This window comes from Dryobates pubescens, chromosome 1 (genome assembly GCF_014839835.1).
Source record: "Dryobates pubescens isolate bDryPub1 chromosome 1, bDryPub1.pri, whole genome shotgun sequence".
Lineage (NCBI taxonomy): Eukaryota > Metazoa > Chordata > Aves > Piciformes > Picidae > Dryobates > Dryobates pubescens.
The window spans coordinates 35,095,190-35,110,410 of NC_071612.1; the positions used below are offsets into that span (position 1 = coordinate 35,095,190).

The 15,221-nt window shown below is 44.8% G+C and overlaps 1 protein-coding gene across 2 annotated transcripts in view; it reads left to right on the top strand.

Moving 5' to 3' along the window:
- The first annotated feature begins 245 nt into the window (after positions 1-245).
- ATP8A1 (ATPase phospholipid transporting 8A1) overlaps positions 246-15,221 on the top strand; it is a 143,343-nt gene continuing 128,367 nt past the window's right edge. For both annotated transcript variants that reach the window (XM_054163693.1, XM_054163686.1), the window contains exons 1-2: positions 246-380; positions 13,359-13,473. In XM_054163693.1, the coding sequence (XP_054019668.1) occupies positions 332-380; positions 13,359-13,473 (164 nt within the window). In that variant the 5' untranslated portion in view covers positions 246-331. The remainder of the gene's footprint in view (positions 381-13,358; positions 13,474-15,221) is intronic.

The window sequence follows — 15,221 nt, forward strand, 5'->3', positions numbered from 1 at the left end:
GGGCTCCACAAGCCTACACCCGGGGGAGGCGGGAGATGGCGGCGGGACGCCGCGGGGCGGGGAGGAGGGGTGGAAGGCGGAGTTGGTAGGTTCCGGAGGGGGCAGGCGATCGCCGAGCGCTGCAGCTGTCAGTTAGCCGCGGCGGGGCAAGCCGAGGCAGTCCGCTTCCTCAGGCTGCCGGGCCAGCCGCTGCCGGGACCCACCGGCCCCGGGACCCACCGGCCCCGGGACTCCCCGCGGCTCAGGGACTCCCCGCGGCTCAGGGCGCGCTCCGGCGTGCGGCAGGTGCAGGGCGGAGGCGGCCCCGCCACCACCCCTCCGCTCGGCGGCGATGCCGGCGGTGCAGAAAACGGTGTCCGAGATCCGCTCCCGCGCAGAGGGTGAGTGCCGCCCGGCGCCCTCCTTCCCCGCTCGTAGGGTGGGACGGGGAAGCTCGTCCGGCGTTCCGCGACCCTCAGGCGGGGAGCAGCGGCGGGGCTGCCGCGCCTGGCCGGGAGGGGGCGGCAGGGAGATGTGGCGGCGGGAGCCGGTGTCGCGGCGATGGCAGCTGCAGCGCTGGCCGCTCCTCATCGTGACCTCCGGTCACGCCGTGTGCCTCCGGCGGGGCTACGGCGGCGGGAGCTGGCTGCGGCCGGGCATCGGCTCCAGCCGGGCATCGGCTCCAGCGCTGGGGTGTGAGCCTGGCTGCTGCCGTCGGCGGTGTTCTCGGTGCGGCCTCGTCCTGATGGCTGCCCATTGTCTGCCGGGGCCGGTGAGCCCCGGGGGAAGCTGCCTGACCGCGGTTCAGGGCTGGCGGTTGTTGTCTGTTCCCCGCTGGGTCTCGCTCCACGGCTCGTCGGCCCCGGGCGGGAGAGGCACCGGTGGCTCATGGCCTGGGATATTCGTCCTAGGAATAAGCCGGGATAGCTCTCCCGTGTGTGCTATGTCAGCGTACAGCGATCAGCAGCAATAAACGCTCCCGGTCCAGGGGATGCACCCGAAACCTTCAGCCCCTGCGGATGTTTTATGCCCAACTAAGGGTTAGGATTGCCTAAGTGTCAAGAACCTTGTAAAAAAAGCATCACTGCTGCGAAGTGATCTTAATATGCGTTGCATGCAGAAGTAGAACTTGGAAGTCGCTGGTGCCGAAACAGCAATCTGTTGGGACAGCTTGTGATCCTGAGTTGCTGTAGGTGAGGCGATAGCAGTGTCACTAATGACGCACGCTTCCTGAGGCAGGTATTCATCCCTTTGTCTGAAAGTTTTTGCATGAGGTTGGTTGTTTCTGTGGCTTTGTTTGGCTATATAAGGAGGTAGAAACTTTCTCCCTTTATTGTTATTTTTTTTTTTTCAATCAAATGGTTGTTTTTAAAAAATATTTGTGTGTGTGTGTGTATGCTAGGAAGAGTATGAAGGAAGAGCCAGTTGGGAGCAGGCTGTTATCTTGATGTTCTTTTCTGTTTCTCCTATGTTACATGCCTTCCTCCCCCAAAAGTAGGTTTGTGGGAGGAAATACTAACTGGCCAAGAAATAGAAGAATGTGTCTTTCTAAGAAGAAAGGAAGAAGGCATAGCGTTCCAGGGACGCTCTCAAAATGTGTCTGCAACCAGAGAAGCTGTGCTGTTATACCCCCAGTTATTCATAGATGTGTGTAATGGGACTAGCTAAACATCCAAAATTTCAGTACTTAATTTCAGTTCTTTTCCAGTTACTCTTCTTCCAGACAGTTGGTCAGAAATAAATTGGAAAAAATTGATGCTCTCTTGAAAATGATCTAATTGCTGGACTCTTAACAGTTATTAAGTGGACAAATGTGATGTTCCCTGAGGGTAAATGTCTATCAAAGACGTGCAGATGCAGCAACAGGGAAAAAAACCCCAACGTTCTGGCTAATTTGAATAGTGTTCAAGGTTGGATGACTGTAAAACAGTTGAACTCAGGGTTTAATGGGCTTCTCAAAGATGCCTTCTTTAGGACTGAAAATAGATAATGAAACTTCTTTTAAGAAACTTGTAGCAAATGATGTGGTCGTTTGTCATCATAACAGTGGAGTTACTGACTCACACTATATGTAGTATTACTCAAAACAATGATTTAAAAACTGCTAGTGTTTCCTTAATGTGACACTTGTTAATTTTATATATATTCAGTTCAGTTTATTTGCCCTTGGCTCATTCACAGTGAAACCAATGTCAGTGAATCTCTTGCTTCCTTTTTGCTGAGATAAATGGCTTCCAAGTCTAATTACTCCACACTGGATTGTGTGGCTGGCATTTCTGAACAGTTCTTTGTAAGTAAATATTACTATTTTCTGAAAAAAAAAAAAAAAGAAAAAAGAAAAAAAAAGAGAAGTCTGGAGTTCTGCAGTGTGGGTTTCATCCCTAGCATTTGTGCTGGGAACTGTAAAACCCTAGGTCTGGCCATCACAGGAGTCTCTTAGATAAGCCCTGTGCAAAGTGATGATAAAGGCTGCCTTCTGAGGCCGCCACCAAAGGTAGCTACAGTGCAGAGCTGTTAATGAAACGGTTCCTCTATGTTCTTTGGAAGCCATTGGTGACACTGTAATCACAAACAGCAGCTTCCATAATTGGACCATTTCTTAGAGTAGCCTAAGACTTGAGGAGTTCTGACAGACAAGCTTAGTATTACTTTCCTTATTCTAGAATTTTTGTATTATATCTTGGGGATCCAACCCTTATTTTTCTCTCCTGTCACTGCAGCAACTAATTTCTGCTTCAGAGACCTTTTCCATGGATCATGAGCTACCTTATCAGGCTGGACTGTCTTGACATCATCTCTGAAGTGAGCCCTCTGACATGAAGAGATAGTAATACTGTTATTAGAGAAAATCAGCTGTTGTGCTCAGATGAAATGGACTAAGAACTGTCAGAACGATGTGCACATTTATCATGCCCGAGAACTGGCTGACAGTTGCACAGAGAAATTGACACTGCTCTCTGTAAATCCTTGCAGAATAAAACTTGTAGCTCTTTTTTCATGTCTATGAGGCAACGTGCTACTTGCGTAGAGAAAAGAATTAGGTTAAAAGCAGCTACTACTTTTGTGGCACTCTTCCAAGCCTCCACAGGTTCTTGTGCACTTCATGGCTGATTAAAGAAAACCAGGCACACTTAGAACCCTTTTTAAATAGATTTCTTTTTTTGCCTGTTATCCCTGTTGCAAAGAGCACCTGCAGTTCACCATGAGCCTAGGAAATGCTACATTTCTAAAGTGATACATCTACCAGTAAAGTCTTGTTCAAAGCATGGAGATCTGCCCCTTCTAAACTATTTTAGAAACCACTACATGTGTTTTCACCACCAGTAACCTTAATGCAGAATCATACCTGGGCTCTTAGTGCTGTGGAAAGAATAGAATAGAATAGAATAGAATAGAATAGAATAGAATAGAATAGAATAGAATAGAATAGAATAGAATAGAATAGAATAGAATTAACCAGGTTGGAAAAGACCTTAAAGTTCATCAAGTCCAACCTGTCATCCAACACCATCTAATCAACTAAACCATGGCACTAAGTGCTCCATCCAATCTCTTCCTAAACACTTCCAGTGATGGTGATTCCACCAGTTCCCTGGGCAGCACATTCCAATGGCCAGTCTCTCTTTCTGTGAAGAACTTCTTCCTAACATCCAGCCTAAACCTCCCCTGGCACAGCTTGAGACTGTGTCCTCTTGTTCTGGTGCTGGTAGACTGGGAGAAGAGACCACCCCCCACCTTTCTACAGCCTCCCTTCAGGTAGTTGTAGAGAGCAATAAGGTCTGCCCTGAGCCTCCTCTTCTCCAGGCTAAGCAACCCCAGCTCCCTCAGCCTCTCTTCGTAGGGCTTGTGCTCCAAACCCCTCATCTGCTCCTCCTAAACTATTTCAGAAATCACTGCATGTGTTTTCACCACCAATAACCTTAATGCAGAATTGTACCTGGGCATTTAGTACTGTGGAAATAGCATTGGTGTTGTGTATTCTGCAGTTGCAAAGCACATGGGGATTCTCTGAGTAGCGTAGCCTACATCTAGCGTTATTAAATACAGTGATGAACTAGGGTTATTTTAGCTATATATAGCTGCACAGTTTATATATGCAGCTATTAAATAAGATGAGATGGAATCATTCAAAGCATTTTATTTCTTTGGAGAATGGAATTGCTTTGGCAGTTCTTATTAGGGTTCTCTGAAGCTTGAAGCATTATTTCTTTTCCTCCATGTGTTGGAAGAGTTCAGTGAACTATATTAGGTCATCTGGAAAGGATAGATTATCTTAAGGGGGCTACAAGAAGGCTGGGGAGGGACTTTTTAGGGTGTCAGGGAGTGATAGGACTGGGAGGAATGGAAAAAAAAATAGAAATGGGTAGATTCAGGTTGGATGTTAGGAAGAAGTTCTTCCCCATGAGGGTGGTGAGACACTGGCAAAGGTTGCCCAGGGAGGTGGTGGAAGCCGCATCCCTGGAGGTTTTTGCAGCCAGGCTGGATGTGGCTCTGAGCAACCTGATGTAGTGTAAGGTGTCCCTGGCCATGGCAGGGGGGTTGGAACTAGATGATCCTAGCGTGTCCCTTCCAACCCTAACAATTCTGTAATTCAAAGTGGTGTGGTGCTATCTACCAACAACAGTAGGTAATAACTAATTCTTCATATTAGTGAAGATAAATGCCTGTATGAAAACTAGATGTGCAAGATGAGATGACTTTCACATGAAGAGGGAAAGAGTTTTGAAATTCTCTGGTAGTCATCAGATTGTCTTCAGCAGACCATCTGTTTTTGTAAGGCCTCATATATCCCTAGGTGTCTCTACTCATGGATGATAGAACCCCTTAGCATCTTACCAGATGTAGTGCTCTTTATAGACACTTGTATTTAGTGGGGGTTTTTTTTGTGCCAAGTCTGTTTTGAAGAGTACTGCTGAGATCCCAGTGCTTTATGGCAAAGGCTTGGCCATCTCAGAGGTTCCAGCAGGTTCAATCAGATCAATGCAGTTCCCTTCTGTGCTCTGACTCCTGAGAAGGACAGGCTGAAGGTTCTCATTCCTGTTTTGTCATCAGAGGTGGCATTGAAACAAATTACTCTGAAGGCATTGTCTTATTCATGATGGACTCTTTGAACTGGGCTGCTTTTGAATGATGTACTAGGAGAATAAAAAAGAACTCTTAGTAATTAAGGGAAGGGCATTAAAATACTTCTGATCATTTGAATGTGAGTTTTCCCTCTGCCCCTTTCTACATTGCAGGCTATCTGTATTTCATAGATTCATAGAATGGTTCAGCTTGGAAGGGACTTTGAAGATCATTTAGTTCCAATCCCCTTACTGTGCCAGGGACATGTCCAGGCTGCTCGAGGCCTTGAATGGCTCCAGGGAGGGAGCAGCCACAACTTCCCTGTGCGACCTGTTCCAGTGTATCACTACCCTCACTGTAAAGAATTTCTTCCTAATATCCAGGCTAAATCCACCCTTCTCAAGCTTCAATACATTCCCTCTTGTCATATCACAACACTTGTAAAAAGTCCTTTCCCAGCTTTCTTGTAGGCCCCCTTCAGGTACTGGAAAGCCACTATAAGATCTCCCTGGAGCCTTCTCTTTTTTAGGCTGAAGAGACCCAATTTTGATGTTCTCCAGCCTTTTGATCATCTTCATGGCCCTCCTCTGGACATCAAACCAGCAGTTTGATGTCTCTCTCTTGTGCTGTGGGCACCAGAACTGGATGCAGTACTCCAGCTGGGGTCTCATGAGGTCTCATGGGGTCATACTTCCTTTGATGCAGCCCAGCACAAAGTTGCCTTCTGCAAGTGCATATTGCCTGATCATGTTGAGTTTTTCATCAGCTGACACCCCCAAGTCCTTCTCCTCCAGACTGCTTTTGAGCCACTCCTCACCCAGCCTATATTTGTGCTTAGGATTGCCCCAAACCAGGTGCAGGACCTTGCACTTGACCTTGCTGTAGTATGTGAGGTTGGCTTGGGCCCACCTCTCAAGCCTGTCTTGAATGATATCCCTTCCCTCCAGCACGTCAATTGCACCACAAGCTTTGTCCATTTCTCCTGAGGAAAATCAGACTGTTTAAGGTATGAAAGCTGAAACTGTTACACTCCCCTACTCATGGAAAATATTTACAAACTTTATTGTCAAAACTGTTTCAGGAAGAGTCCCTGCAAATACTGCATGTTGGAACAGTTGCTTCTTCCAAGTTTATTCTTGGAAGCAAAATATTGTCTTCAATGAATCTCTTGAAGGAGAAAGCTCGAGTTGGTTGTTCAGGGGCGGTTTTGTTTCTTCTTACTGCTGTTTATTTGGGCTTTGTTCTTGTTGAAGATACTCTTTTTTGCTGTCAAAACTGAAAATGCATATCCTATGCAAAATACACATTTTTGCTATGAATTTTAATTTGGGTACAGCTCACATCCTGGGAAGTAACTACCTAGCAATTTTTAGCAATTCTATTTTCTTTCCCCCCCCCCTTTTTTTTTCTTTCCCCACTCTTGCATATGATTTCTTCCCTTTCATTAGCTTCAAACAGATTAAAGGAAATCCTGGACCAAAACCTCAGTTGTTTATGGAGTGACTTTGAATGTAATTTGTGGTGTTTTGTGCTTATCCATTGCTGATTTCCATATTCTCACCTCAGCTAGCAAATTAGAATAGAATAGAATGGAATAGAATAGAATAGAATTAACCAGGTTGGAAAAAGACCTTTGAGATTATCAAGTCCAATCCATCACCCAACACCATCTAATCAACTAAACCATGGCGCCAAGCACCCCATCCAGTCTCTTCCTAAACACCTCCAGGGATGGTGACTCCACCACCTCCCTGGGCAGCACATTCCAATGGCCAATTACTCCTTCTAGGAAGAACTTTCTCCTCACCTCCAGCCTAAACCTCCCCTGGCACAGCTTGAGACTGTGTCCTCTTGTTCTGGTGCTGGTTGCCTGGGAGAAGAGATCAACCAAATATTATGTGTAGTCATTCTAGTTTATGCAACAGCTATGTAAATGATTTTTTTGCTTAGGGTAATAGTTGCACTGCTTGGATTCTAAAGCACTTCTGTTAATTGGGTTTGGCCCTGTAGTGGCATAATCCGATCAGAAAGTGTAATTCTGAGTATTAAGAGAAAATTAGTTTTTGAAACTTGCCATTTCTGTGTCATTGTCAGATGCTTGCCTGTCAGTGGGGACATGTAAGAATGTATGTCATGCAATCTGTTTGATAATTAAGCTGTTGTCAAACACCAGCAGGACTCTGGTTAAATATTTGAATTGAGTTGAATTGAATTGAATTGAATTGAATTGACCAGGTTGGAAAAGACCACAGAGATCATCAAGTCCAACGTATCACCCAACACCATCTAATCAATTAAATCATGGCACCAAGCGCCCCTTCCAGTCTCTTCCTAAACACCTCCAGTGATGGTGAAGAGAAGAGCCTCCTCTTCTCCAGGCTAAGCAATGTTGCAAGCCACAGCAGAGGAAGAAAAACCTTTGAATATATCTGTTTGTCTTTCTGTTTGACAGGTCTTAACTAGTACAACATCCTAATTCCTGCCTGAAATGTGATAATTGTTGGTTTACTCTTCAGAGGTATTACTAGAGAAGTACCTCAGAATTTGCTGTGATTTAAAACTGTTGTGGCATTTAGGCCATTAAAAGTGGTGCTACTTTTAATTTTAAGGCCTGGAATAATGTTTTTCTTTTTACCTTAGTGCAGTGAATAAGTGAGGTAGTTGAGTTTAATGTCTGTGCCACAGCAATAACTAGCATTTTTGTTCTCTCATTTTGAGTAAAGGAGAACAAATAAATGTCCCAGTACTGATCTATGAAACTAAGTGTCTACAGTTTGATAATCTTTTTAACAAACAGGTTGTGCATGGTGTTTCATGCCTGCTAACATTTGCTTTAATCCTGTCACTGTCAATACTCAAAGATGATACTGGCATAAAGATTAAAATGAATGCTTTAAAATTAAAGTAGCACATTCCACAAACATGCAAACACTTCCCTTATTTCCTGAAGGTGGTCAGGCTAGGTGGATATTTTGACATGATAATTTCCAGCTTCGCCATCCAAGTGCTCTCACAGGAGCCATATTTCATATTTGCTCCTTCACCGAGCTACTGGAAAGTAAATAAATGTCTTGTACTCAGATTGAAGGTGTCCTCGTGATGTGATGGATTGGGGCTCAGTCAGGTATAAACAAGTGTTCAGATGTGCCCCTGCAGCTTGGCTGAAAACCTAATCATCATGAAGATGTGCCTTTATTCAGTGGTGTTGTAGGGATACATGTTTATGGACTACTTGTGTCCAGCAGATCGAGGGAGGTTCTCCCTTCCCCTCTGCTCTGTCCTGGTGAGACCTCACCTGGAATACTGCATCCAGTTTTGGCCTGCCTGGTTCAAGAGGGACAGGGATCTGCTAGAGAGAGAGTCCAGTAGAGAGTTACCAGGATGATTAAGGGACTGGAGCAATGCCCTATGTGGAGAGGCTGAGACACCTGGGGCTGGTTAGTCTGGAGGGGAGAAGACTGAGAGAGGATTCACTCAAGGTTTATAAATACCTGAGGGCTGGGGGTCAAGAGGGAGGGGACAGGCTCTGCTCACTTGCACACTGGGACAGGACAAGGGGCAGTGGATATAAACTACAACACAGGAGGTTCCACCTCAACATGAGGAGGAACTTCTTCACTGAGGGTCACAGAGCACTAGAACAAGCTCCCCAGAGGGGGTGTGGAGTCTCCTTCTCTGGGGACTTTCAAGACCTATCTGGATGCATTTCTGTGCAACCTGTGCTGGATTCTATGATCCTGCTCTGGCAGGGGGGTTGGACCCAATGATCTTTGGAGGTCCCTTCCAACCCCTAACGTCCAGTGATCCTGTGAGTTGTGTGCTGGAGGTTGTGCATGGCCAGTTGTGTGATGATTGTCCCTCCAAGGAGAGGCAACAAAAGGATTATCAAACTGCATACTTGGTCTGCCAAGTATGCTAAGTATGTGAGCCAGTGTGGTTCCTAGAGTTGAGGAGTACTGTGTGAACACTTGCTGGGGTGGATTCAGTCTATTAGGCCTTCCTCTGACATGTCTTTGTGAGATACATATTGAAATATTAATAGAGGTGTGTTGGATGTTTTCCTTTCCTTGGGGATGTTGAGAGGAAGGAAACAAAGAAATTGCAGTGGATGAATGTAGTAGTGAGGATTTCCTGCACAATAATGGAAACTGCAAATTCCAAATGGGAAATGGCAGGAAACTGCCAAGTTTCTACTGAGTTTTGCACAATGCATGGAGATTTGACCTTGCAAGGTAGTGTCCTAAATACGTGTTCCAGGATATAATAGGTAAGAGGCTATGCAGTCTGCTGTGGACTGCAGGGTGACTTGGATTAAATTCAGAGAATTTTGATGACAAAGAAAGAGGAGAGCTTCTAGTAGATGGAATGGAATGGAATAGAATAGAATTAACCAGGTTGGAGAAGACCTTCAACATCATCAAATCCAACCTATCATCCAACACCATCTAATCAACTAAACCATGGCACCAAGCGCCCCATCCAGTCTCTTCCTGAACACCTCCAGTGATGGTGACTCCACCACCTCCCTGGGCAGCACATTCCAATGGCCAATCTCTCTTTCTGGGAAGAACTTCTTCCTAACATCCAGCCTAAACCTCCCTTGGTTCAGCTTGAGACTGTGTCCTCTTGCTCTGTTGCTGGTTGCCTGGGAGAAGAGACCAACCCCCACCTTTCTACAGCCTCCCTTCAGGTAGTTGTAGACAGCAATAAGGTCTGCCCTGAGCCGCCTCTTCTCCAGGCTAAGCAACCCCAGCTCCCTCAGCCTCTCCTCACAGGGCTGTGCCCCAAACCCCTCCCCAGCATTGTTGCCCTTCTCTGGATATGTTCCAGCAAGTCAACATCTTTCCTAAACTGAGGGGCCCAGAACTGGACACAGGACTCAAGATGTGGTCTAACCAGTGCTGAATACAGGGCAGAATGACCTCTGGGCTCCTGCTGGCCTGTGATGGTTTGAGGCAGACCCCCTCCTCACCACAGGCAGAAATAACGACTCAGACAAACAGATTACAAAAGTGATGGAAAGTTTAAATGGAAAGCAGTGACTGCCCATCCCCCCTGGCCTTGGGCCTAGCCAGGCCCAAGCCTGAGAGACATCTCCCCCAAGTTACGGGGTGGTGGAGAGGGAAGAAAGAGGAAGTGCCAGACCCCGCGCTGGATCTTAACAGCAGTGCAGAGAATTATGGTATGAAATACCTATTTTCCTGTGTCCACCCACTGGGCTGGACTTCTGGACAAAGGAAGCACCCCCTGTAGCAGAGGGCACCCAGCCCAAACTGCTACATGGCCACATTATTTCCAATGCAGGCCAGGGTGCCATTGGCCTTCTTGGCCACCTGGGCACACTGCTGGCTCATGTTCAGCTTACTATTGACCAGTACCGCCATGTCCCTCTCTGCCTGGCAGCTCTCCAGCCACTGTGACCCCAGTAGATGATCTCTAAGTAAGACTGGGGAGCTCCTGACAGAACTCAGATGTAAAAATGAAACATACAAGATCTGAAGTGAAGAGAGGTTACTGGAAGGGGAGTATAAAGGAATAGGGTTAGCAAAGACAAAGTCCACCTAGGGTTTAATCTAGTGGGGGATTGGTGGAAGTCCTTCTTTTTTTCCTTCAGATTTAACAGCAGGAAGAATGTGACTGTGGAAAATGTGGTCCCACTGCTGAATGTGCCAGGGAACTTGGAAACCAAGAACACAGGAAAGGATGCAGTCCTTAGAGCCTGCTGCACTTTGGACTCTTCATAAGAATAGGCTTTGGACACCACAGATTCCTGGCACTAGTGGGAAAGTCTGGAGCAGGAAGGACCTACCTCAGTGGAGGAGGACCAGCTTAGGGAACACTTAAACTGGGAATACATGAGTCCATGGGATCTAATTGGATGCATTCATGAGTGCAGAGACAGCTGGCATGTCTCACTGTAAGGCCATTTTGGTGATCTTTGAAAGGTCATGGCTGTCTGGAGGGGGTTTCAGAGGACTGGAAGAGTATAATTGATCTCCTGTAGGGTTGCTTACATTAATTTTCTTTGATTGCTTACAATAATTTTCTGTGTTTGCTTAGTTTTAATTGTGACAATTAATGTCCTGTGAGCATTTCTCAGAAGAGATGGTTTGTCCAAGCAAATAGAATTAGTCATTTTGATTTAAGGTGGCTATAGCAGACACAGGCTTTTTCAATTATTATTATTTAATTTCATTATTCAGATATCCTTTTGGAAAACTTTTTTTTTTTCTTAGCATTGAGATTAATGGTTAAATTCCCATGAAGGTTTTATAACAAATGTACCTGGTTATGTGTTCTTTTGCAAACTCCTAACTGTTAAAATAATAGTAGTGTTATATATGTTTATTTTTTTTCTCACATAGTATATATAGTCTTTCATACTCTCTCTCTCTCTCTATATATATATATATAAAATATATATTTCATATATAGTATATATAAGAAATGCTCTTGCAGCACAGAAGGCAAATCACATCCTGGGCTGCATTAAGAGGAGCATAGCCAGCAGGGCGAGGGAGGTGATTCTTCCCCCCGCTCTGGTGAGACCCCACCTGGAGTACTGTGTCCAGTTCTGGAGCCCTTATTACAGGAAGGATCTTGAGGTGTTGGAATGTGTCCAGAGAAGGGCCATGAGGATGAGCAGAGGGCTGGAGCTGCTCTCCTATGAGGACAAACTGAGGAGTTGGGGCTGTTCAGTGTGGAGAAGTGAAGGCTCTGAGGAGACCTAATTGTGGCCTTTCAGTATCTGAAGGGGCTACAAGAAAGCTGGGGAGGGACTTTTTAGGGTGTCAGGGAGTGGTAGGACTAGGGGGAATGGAACAAAACTAGAAATGGGTAGATTCAGATTGGATGTTGGGAAGAAGTTCTTCCCCATGAGGGTGGTGAGAGACTGGCACAGGTTGCCCAGGGAGGTGGTGGAAGCCTCATCCTTGGAGGTTTCTGCAGCCAGGCTGGATGTGGCTGTGAGCAACCTGATGTAGTGTGAGGTGTCCCTGCCCATGGCAGGAGGGTTGGAACTAGATGATCCTTGAGGTCCCTTCCAACCCTAACAATTCTGTGATTCTGTGATACAGGTCTTACACAGTACATATAGGTCTAGTATAGTATGTAAAGATCTTATTTAATATATGTAGGTCTTATACAGTTTATATGTACATTATACATATTTTACACACACATATGTATAAAATACGACGTGTGTGTGCCGCACTAGTTTAAAAGAAGCACAAAGGGGAAAATGTGTTACGTGTGTATACTAAGCAGGTATACAGTGCAGGAAAATAGATGAAATAATATGAAATGGATTTTATAAAGTTTGCGTAGTAAATGTCCCTTCCTGTAAATTCAGCAATGACCAATGACAAATTTTACATGCAAAACGTGAAACTGCCCTGTTTGAATGATCTTTGGAGATCTTCTGAGTTTGTGATGTTTAATTGTCAGATAACTACATTTTTCATAGAATGGCTTAGGGTGGAAGGGATCTTAGAGATCATCTGCTCCGACCTCCCCACCATGGGCAGGGCCACCCCTCAACTAGACTCCAGCTGCTCAAGGCCTCATCCAGCCTGGCCTTGAACATCCCCAGGGAGGAGGCAGCCACAGCTTCCCTGGGCAGCCTACTCCAGAATCCCACCACTCTCATACTGAAGAACTTCTTCCTAACATCCGGTCTAAACTTACTCTCCCTCAGCTCAAAACCATTCCCCCTTGTCCTGTCTCTAGAAACTCTTATGAAAAGTCCCTCTGCAGCCTTTCTGTAGGATTCCTTTAGGTATGGAAGGCAACTATAAGGTTTCCTGGAGTCTTCTCCAGGTTGAACAACCCCAACTCCTTCAGCCTATCATCACAGCAGAGTTGTTCCAGCCCTTGGATCATCTTTGTGGCCCTCTTCTGGACTCACTCCAACAGCTGTGTCCTCTTTATTACATGTTGTCCAGAATTAGTGATATTATTGGTATATTCTTGAATGTTTTACGTTTTTCTTATTCTCTTGGTGTCTTTCTTTATGAAGTATTTGTAGTGGCAAAAGCTATTTAACTGGACTCATGAATTCAGCAGAAGTTTACAGTTGTTATTCATTATTACATGTATAAAGCATGTTGACTGTGTAGCTTTTATCTTCATAGCTAACCAAAATTATTTAAAGACTGACAGCTTGGGTTTTTTTTAATCAACACTGCTTGTTATTGTGAGACATACAAACAGTATGAGTTCACATTCACAAGAGATGTCTTTCTTTTATTATGAAGTGTCTTGAATCTTGTGTACAGAAATCTATTTATGTGGAAAATCATGCTGTGTTTTTGTAGGCTATGAGAAGACAGATGATGTTTCAGAGAAAACTTCTCTAGCTGACCAAGAGGAACTGAGAACTATATTCATCAATCAGCCCCAGCTGACCAAATTCTGCAATAACCATGTCAGGTATTAACAATTCAATATGTTGATGCATATTGAATTTCAGAACATTTCATGCTGCATAGCAAAAAATGAAGGGAGAGACTGTTTATTCCATTTCATAGAATCATAGAATCAACCAGGTTGGAAAAGACCTCAGAGATCAAGTCAACCTATTGCCTAATACTTAACACCTCATGACAACTAAACCATGGGTTCAAGTGCCACATCCTATCCTTTTTTTGAACACCTCCAGTGATGGTGACTCCACCACCTCCCTGGGCAGCACATTCCAATGGCCAAGCTCTCTTTCTGGGAAGAACTTTCTCCTCACCTCCAGCCTAAACTTCCCCTGGCACAGCTTGAGACTGTGTCCTCTTGTTCTGGTGCTGGTTGCCTGGGAGAAGAGACCAACCCCCACCTGTCTACAACCTCCTTTCAGGTAGTTGTAGAGAGCAATAGTTGTAGAGAGCAATTTCTGACCACTCATTACAGCAAAGAGAGTGGCAGATCCCTGTCATTTACAAACCTGACCTTCCCGGTTTTTAAGAACAGGGTGAGAAGTGGAGGAAGGGATTGCCTTTACAGGGTTGCCTTTACAGCTGCACCATCAGCATATCCCTGGAGTATGGATTTGTTCTTCAGCTTTCAGTTCATCTGAAGTTCAGTTCATCTTGTCACCTTTGAACAGAGTCCTGGTGGCAGTAGCAATGCACTTTTCTTGAGCATGGTGTTGTTTATGCTTTGGAAACTCTTTTTCAGTCACCCAGCTTAGAAAACTCGCTTTGAATTTCAAGCTTGGGCTTTAGGGCTTTGATGATTTACAGTGTGGCTGAGGGTTTTTTTTTGAGGTATTTCTGAATTTTAGTTAACACATACATTTGATCTGAGGACATCCTCAGCTTGTGTTGTTAAAAGTCCAAGTAAATGAATGGCAAAGATATCCCTGTCCCAGGCAGAGGTGGTTTTTCTGAAGGTACCTCTGATATTTGCAGGAATTGTGAGAAAAATGGGGGGTTGGAATGGGCTACCTTGTGGAGTTGAGATACTTTATAATGCTTTTTTTCTTTGTCTATAAACCTTCTCTTTCTTTCCCTCTGTGTTTTGGGCAGTGTTGACCCTTTTTGCAGGATATATTTATTGCACTGTTAAATGCATTGGTTTATGCAAAGTCAGATATTATTACTGTTAAAAGGGGTTGAAACTACTTTCCTGAGTCTTTGGCATGGTCATTTTCACTGTTAACTCTTTTAGGACCTTAGATGCTAGCAGTCTGTTCTGAAGTGGAATGCTGACAAAGAGCTGGAAGTTCAAAGCTTTTGTGATGATGGCTTAGCAGAGATCATTGCATTAGGATGAATTTTATTCTATTCTTCCAGCCTAGCAAAGCTATACTTAGTATCCAATATTTATGAGTTTAAAAGAAAAAAAAATGAGCTTTCCATTCAGTGAAGGGCATAGGGGTTTTGTTTTTAATCTTTTAATAGACTTTTATAATTTTAATAACTTCCTAAGTGCCCTGTTCAAGAAATTAGCAGTAGAATGAGAGGAAATGGCCTCAAGTGTTGCCAGGGGAGGTTTAGGTGGGATAGTAGGGAAAATATCTTTACTGAAATAGTGGTCAGGCATTGGAGCTGGCTACCCAGGGAGGTGGTGGAGTTCCCATCCCTGAAGGTGTTCAGAAAACATGCAGACCTGGCACTTCAGGACACGGTTTACTGGGCATGGTGGTGCTGGTCTGGTTATTGGACTTGTTCTTAGAGGTCTTGTTCAGC